This window comes from Dysidea avara, chromosome 11 (assembly GCF_963678975.1).
Source record: "Dysidea avara chromosome 11, odDysAvar1.4, whole genome shotgun sequence".
Taxonomy (NCBI): domain Eukaryota; kingdom Metazoa; phylum Porifera; class Demospongiae; order Dictyoceratida; family Dysideidae; genus Dysidea; species Dysidea avara.
In genome coordinates this window covers 5,444,124-5,451,700 of record NC_089282.1, presented here as the reverse complement: position 1 = coordinate 5,451,700, position 7,577 = coordinate 5,444,124, and the positions used below count along the sequence as shown (strand labels likewise).

General features: G+C 37.7%; 1 protein-coding gene across 3 annotated transcripts; it reads left to right on the top strand.

Moving 5' to 3' along the window:
• Positions 1 to 1,792: 1,792 nt before the first annotated feature.
• LOC136238478 (uncharacterized) lies at positions 1,793 to 5,953 on the top strand. Of its 3 annotated transcripts, none has more exons than XR_010693001.1 (2): positions 1,793 to 1,866; positions 2,510 to 3,317. XR_010693001.1 is itself a non-coding variant. In XM_066029009.1 (2 exons), the coding sequence occupies exon 2, from the start codon at positions 4,618 to 4,620 to the stop codon at positions 5,848 to 5,850; it is 1,233 nt and encodes a 410-aa protein (XP_065885081.1). In that variant the 5' UTR covers positions 1,822 to 1,866; positions 4,490 to 4,617; the 3' UTR covers positions 5,851 to 5,953. The 3 variants fall into 3 exon arrangements, 1 of the variants encoding a protein (XP_065885081.1); XR_010693000.1 differs by having other exon boundaries at positions 1,796 to 1,866; positions 2,426 to 3,317; XM_066029009.1 differs by lacking the exon at positions 2,510 to 3,317 and adding an exon at positions 4,490 to 5,953 and having other exon boundaries at positions 1,822 to 1,866.
• Positions 5,954 to 7,577: the final 1,624 nt, after the last annotated feature.

Genomic DNA, 7,577 nt, shown 5'->3' with positions numbered 1-7,577 from the left:
AATTGCACAATGGTGTTAATTATTAAAACCAGTGTATCAGGAAATTCCTTGTGTGTGGCCTGGCTAGCTAACACAAAATGGGATAAATAATTCCTCTGCAGAGTCTAGTCTCGTCCTCCAGACCCATTCTCCAGGGTGGGCGCTTATTGATTGGAGATTACGGAAGGGGGCACTTATAATCTCCAATCAATAAGCGCCCCCAAATTAACATGGCGGCAGGCATGCGCAACTTTCCATCGCTGTATCTCCACAGTGGAATGTAGTACAGCTATAAAAATTGATATACATAAAATAAAATGAAATTAATTTTTTTTAAAAATGACTGCAGTTCCACACTTGCAAATTCCCTGAGAGATTCAGCCAACTCAATGTTTTCCGTAAACCCTTAGGACTCGTCCATTCACTTATAACAAGCGTAACCACAACGTTACCTGCTGCCTAGCCATAGTCTTTGAGGCATGTGCATATATAAAATGAATCCAGTAGTTACACTCCTATTGGCATGGGTGATCAACCACCCAGAATGACAGAAGTGCTACATATTGGCTGTAACATGGGCACTCGGGATTTGCCTGATATGTATGCCCACAGTCATCGGGCTTTGGACATACCAGTAAATATCAGGCAAATCCCTCGTGCCCACTAGCTACTAGCTACTTGTAAACCTAATCACTTCAGTTGTCACACAGCATTGAGATGCATAGCTCAACTTGGACATACGTTATATATTACATAAACACGTATGTAGACTACATTGATTGCTGACAAGTACAGCACAAAATAAATGATTGTAAGGAACTTAAAAAATGCTACTAGGGTGCATGTGTACTTATAAAACTACGCTGGGATTAACATCATCTCCATCGGATTAAATGTGTGTAGTCCTCCTGGGTAATAGGAACATGTATGGGGAACAAACAGGGAAACGGAAAATGGAACATTAAAATGTAGCTAAATATTATTAGGGAAAACAGAAAATGAAAATGTTACTACAAGGAACAGAAAATATAATTATATTTTTTACATGAAATTAGGACAATTATCACTGTAAACTCTCATCCAAAGCCACGGTCGACCACATTTAGCCTGAGCCAAACTACTGATGAGTATACATGCCAATAAACATAACATACATCATCAATGTATCTAGTCCTCCTATCCTGCAATGTGTGTGGGTGATAGGAACATGTATAGGGAACAAACAGGGAAACAGAAAATGAAACATTATTCAACAGATTTGGAAAACGTAGCTACAGTAAATAGGGTAGGTAAAAACAGTGGACCCGGGGACCAAGGACCCGGGACCCACGGATCCAACTCTTCTTGGAGTTTTTTACACTTCACAGTATTCTATACTTGTACTAGGTACCTCTGCAAGCAGTCTTGCATGGCCAATCCACTTTTTTTCTCCCTCGCGGCATCTCGCACGATGTTTACACCAATTAGAAATTATAAGCGCCTCTGAAAAAGTGTTTGAAGCTGACTGCATTACTTACAGGTCACTCGCTATTTTCCCAGAGTATTTGTTTGCACAATGTTTCTAAACTTTAGTAGCTAGGTGACATAATAGACTAGCTTGCTCATTGTGCAACAGGCGAACAATTACCAGTTAAGCCAAGCTAACCGAGTTCCAGCAGCTCTTCATACGTCATGATGCATTTGCACAATGTTCCTAAACTACTCTAGTAGCTAGGCGGCAACGGGCATAATAGACTAGTATGCTTACTGTGTAGCAGGCAGTGGCCTATAAATGCAGTCAGCTTCAGACACTTTTATAGGCGCTTATAATTTCTAACTGGTGTAAACGTCGTGCGAGGCGCCGCGAGGGGAGAAAAGTGAATTGGCCATGCAAGACTACTCGTAAAGGTACCTAGTACAAGTATAGAATACTGTGAGGCGTATAAAATTCCAAGCAGAGTTGGATTTCCGTGGGTCCCGCCCTGATCCCGGGTCCTTGGTCCCCGGGTCCACTGTTTTTACCTAGCTACCCCAGTAAATATTATTATGGGAAACAGAAAATGAAAATGTTATTATAAGAAACAGAAAATGAAATAATGTCTATAACATCAAGCAGATCAAGGCTACATCATCAGTTAGTAGGTTCAATAGATACACTACTGTAGACTGGTAAGAGTATGCATAGAAAGTAGCCTTGTGTAGTGACATCATTCCATACTAACTAAACTTTACCAGCTAAACCTGTACCCAACTACACTATAAACTGAACTAACCTTAGCGATTATATACACCAGAACAAGAATAAAAGGGTTAAGCACTTCTCAGCAGTAGCTTCTAATGAAGTTGCAAAAATGAAGTGTTCTTACCTATTATTGGGGCTACTGCTTATACAGGGCTATACAGCTGCTGCCATGGCCAATTGAATGTTGTTCCAGGAATGTACAACCTTTCTATTTTTTTTATTAAGGCTTTACAGCACAAGTGCTGAAGGTCTGTAGGACACCTGGTTCTACAGCCCGTTTAAAGTTGTTACATAAGTGTGTTTGAAAAGGTGGAGTCAGTCAATTGTCAGTGATGGATTATACCTGCCAGCCACTATAGTACCTTCACACGTATCTTCACCCTCTCTACTAAATTCGACTTGACAAGAGTTACGCAGTATTTGTCCATTATCAGATCACAATGGAGACCACTAACCAAAACATCTACATGCAGTAAGCCACTGATCAACTGTGCCAATGCTGGATCTCTGATACACACTGGATAACAGCCCTGCAATGTGTTTGGGTAATAGGAACATGTACGGGAACAAACAGGGAAACAGAAAATGGAACATTAAAATGTATCTAAATATTGTTAGGGAAAACAGAAAATGAAAATGGTACTACAAGGAACAGAAAATATAATTATATCACTGTAAATCCAAAGCCACGGTCGACCACATTTAGCCAAACTACTGATGAGTATACATGCCAATAAACATGACATACATCATCATCAATGTATCTAGTCCTCCTACCCTGCAATGTGTGTGGGTGATAGGAACATGTATAGGGAAAAACAGGGAAACAGAAAATGAAACATTATTCAACAGATTTGGAAAATGTAGCTACAGTAAATATTATTATGGGAAACAGAAAATGAAATAATGTTTATGACACAAAACATAAAGGCTACATGTACATGTGCTTTGATGAAAGTGGCTTCCTCTTTTGAAGTGCAACCACTTTCCCAGGATACATCTCGATGTACACCTATTTAAGATGTCTTTAACATATTTTTCGGTTTTGTTGTCTTGTAATTACTTAGTAGATTTGTTTACATAAACAAAAGAACCTAGTCAAGGTCTTTAGTATATAGCGATCACTTAGAGGTATGGTAACTAAGTAGTTTAGTGTACAGTGAAGCTTGTGTATATAGTGTGATTTAGTGTGGACTGTATGGTCTCTCGGAAAATTTAGTGGTGAAAGGGTTTTAACAAATTTAGACCTTCATTTCTTTAAACATAATCCCATATCCCCTTCCTTACAATGCTACATACATACACATGATACATACAAGCTTGTTCATATATGGACTGATCGATGCTTCACACTTCATGCCAAAATTTCATACAACCTTTAGATATTATGGAACTGCTGCATGCTGTTTTCTACAGGGACAGGACATACATATGTACCTGTGCAGTGCAAACAAATGTACATAGATTGCTTGCTATTGCAATTTGTTCTCCAGTCTTTGTTTTTTCTTTTAAATGAGTACTAACTATTCTAATCAACCAGTGCACCTGAAATAGTGTGTAAGAGGTCAACCATAATTCCCACCACAAATGAATACTGTTTTCTTATAACCAAATAAACAATGCTTTAAGTGTTATATTGTGTACTTCCAGTCATATTCTTTGAGTACTCAACAGTTTCAGTTTCAGACCATCAGATTTAAACAGGCTGTAGGACCAGGTGTCCTACAGACCTTCAGCACTTGTGCTGTAAAGCCTTAATAAATAAATAATAAATAAAATAAATCAGACTATATATTAGTGAGTGTCCTGTATATATCAGTTTCTACCCGTACAACAAACAGATAAAATTAGTTAGGATGATTTTATCAATTTAAAATGTCACACACATCATCTAATGGGCTGCTATTTCATAAAATAAAATTAACATGCTTTTCATAGTTTCATAGTTTACATATACACATTTTAATAGCTGTTTTGTGTCTTCCTTTTTTTCAATTTTTCATAAAAAAACACCTGCAGGGAATAATACACACTTCGACACTTTTATCCTCCAACAAATAAATACTACATTAGTAGTGTAAAATTTCTTTTCTATTAAGCAGGCATATAATTATATGTGAAAGTACGTATTATATCTAGAAAGGAAACTACAGATGCAAGCATGTATTTATATTTCTTATGTGCATATGGGATCAACATAGGCACAGCTTGTATGAATGCATGTATATGTTGATCTCATAACCATATACTCAACAGTCCTATATTAAGTACAGGGAAATACTACTACAGGAAATACAAGGAAATGCAAGGAAATACAAGGAAATACATATGAAATCACAAAAAAAAGTTCACCAGAACAACTATAAAAGGGGACACAGCTCTGCAGTCTACATGTAACTTGAAGGGACATTACAAAAATGAAGTTCTGTTACTTGTTTTTGGTGTGCTTCTTATTTCAATGTTACAACTACTGCTATGGTCAAGTAAACGTCGTTCCAGGAATGTACAGTAAGACAACCGTCAGTAACGGACTGTACCTGCCGGCTACTAGTACCTTCAAGCCTATCGCTACTCTCACCACGAAAATTCACCTTGTAAATAAAACTTATGCAGCATTTATCCATTATCAGATAACGTCTTATGGTGCAAATGCAGACTTCCAAAGTAAGCTACTGATCAACTATGCCAATGCTGGATCACTAGTACACAGTGGAAATCAAACATTTAAAACTGCTACAGGATTCTATATGGTCAACCTCAACCCTGGAGATTACAATATCGAGGTATATTACAAGTCACCGGTAGACATCAACATGGCAACAGAATGGGACTGGCAGACTGCAATACTACAAGTAGTTTGGGCTGAAGATGCTTATGCTGTATCAGATAGCATTAAATGTGATGGCTGTGCTGCTACAAATACGTACAACAACTGGGGTCCCATTAGAGACATTGAAGCTGTTCTACACCTGCCGAATCCCAGAGTCATGTTGTCTGCTTATCAATTCTCAGCAAGAATGGCATCTCTCAGTCATGTGGTTACTGCTTTAAATGTCGATGGATTTCACCAACCAACAACAACACTATTAAAGGGCAACAATGTTTTCCTTGATTTACATGGGGCTTGGGCTCAATATTATTTCACAGGACCACACTATTTTAGTCTTATGTATCGTACTTTTGCTGGTTTGACCTTCACTGACTGCAAAGAAAAGTATACGGACAATAAGAACTTGTATGCCATGATGTTGCCTCCATCTTGTAGAGTGATTAGTATCAATCCTGAAACAAGTACGACTCTCGACAACTCCAACACATGGGCTCCGACTGATCTCACTCATTCCTTTACACTATCTAAACAAAGTCATGTCATTATCATGTATCAGTTCTCTGGAGATGGTGGTGACTCTCACATTGTCATGCGTCTTAGCATCAACTCTGTTCCACAAAAACACACTGTATCTCTGACTGGTAACACTGCATATGCCGGTAACTTTGGACTGTGGCAAGGATCCCTCAGTGCTAGCCAACACAAAGTTTCCCTAGACTATCGGACACCAGCTAAAACTACTCATACTGTATCACGTGATCCAGAATGGCTAAACCGGAACAAGTGGATGAACAGAGCCATGACCATAATCCACTGCTGAATGACTGAACATTGCACATGTACACAAGTATGTACATTTTGTCACACATCAACATTGTACAAACAATGCACATTGTACACAAAATTCACTGTAACACAATTAATTTTGGTGAATACTGTTAGGTGAATAAAGTTATGTAGCTACAGTGTATTAGGACAAGTCAGTGCACTGCAGTCACTCTGGTTGCCTATGTATACATACATACACACACCCCTAGGCTCTGCTTTCTGTGTACACCCTCCAGCGCCTAACTGATAGAGTAGATAATAATAACATAACAACATTGGTAAATTGGTACAGTTATAGCTATATCGTGAACCACAGAAGTGGTTCATAATAGAGATCACCTATGTTTTTGCCGAAATCCTAATAGAACACTCACCTAAACACCACCTTATAGAAAGTCCACGAAACCCATCAACTAATATAAGATCGCTAAAAAAACAAAAGAAACAATAGTCAAGCAACCCAGCATATTGAACACACAAAGATCTCTATTTGGACTCAATGGATATGGTGTGTACCATTGACATCTGTATTATGGGGTGAGTGTAGTTGGTATTTCTTGCCTTTTATATTTCTTTCAAGCATTCCTTCATAGTTAGTTGTATTTAGCTCAATATTTTGTTTATAATCTGTCTAGCTATACAGTGTTGAGGATTGTTGCTAAACACATAAGCATGTGTGACTGGTATAATTGTGAGTGCTCTATTAGAGTATTCAATTGCTCTTCCTGTCAGTGTGTTAATTTATTCCTGTGTGTGCTGTTCTATTAGATATACCTAACCATTAGAGTGGTATAGATTTATTATTAGTACCTAATTCATGTTTTCCCTTAGTCTTGACCATATCCATTGAGTCTGAATAGAGATCTGTGTGTGTTCAATATGCTGGGTTGTTTGACTCTTGTTTCTTTTTTTTTTTCAGCGATCTCTTTTCCCATGTTTTAATTTTTACAATTATTATATTTCTAATATTGGAATAAAGACATTTTCCCTGTGTTTGTGGTTGATGTTGTGTGAACAACAATTCTAAAGCTGTACAACAAGTCAATAGTCACTTCTTTATAACTTCCCAACTCACAGCAATACCATTTTATTCTAGTATTAAGTTATAGTTAATGCAGGTTGACTGAGGTAAGAATGACCTTCTTTGGATAATTATAGCTAGTAGTATTCTAATTAATTTAGAAGAAATCGATTTAGAATGCACAAGGAGCATTCATGTCTCAAGCCTTCAACTTTGGCTTAGATTGGACAGCCTGATATATTCTGTTACCCTCATTGGTGACACTTTGCATGTACTTGCATGATATTCTAGTGTATTCTGTATCTCAGACAACAGGACTCAGCGACCATATTATTGGTTGATTTTCAGATCTATGTTCTCTGTGCAGTCTGTGCAGCACTATTATAGACTGGTCTGTACTTCCCTTTGAAGAAAATTTCTTGTGTGTCTAGCTACTAAGCATCATGCTCCTTGCATGGGTGACATTATGGTAGCAATCCGTAAGAAGAATTAAGTTTAAAATGTGTTGCAGAGAAAACTGGCAATGCAGCTGATTTTTTGGAGAATGATAACTTATTGAAGTCCATGATTTGATCAGATAAGGTGGTGTACTGCTGTAGAGATAATACACATTTTCCCATATGGCTGCCCACCTTTGGTTGCAAGTTAATAAAGTAATTGGTAGACAGCCTGTATCAAAATTGGTCACAATTAGTGGT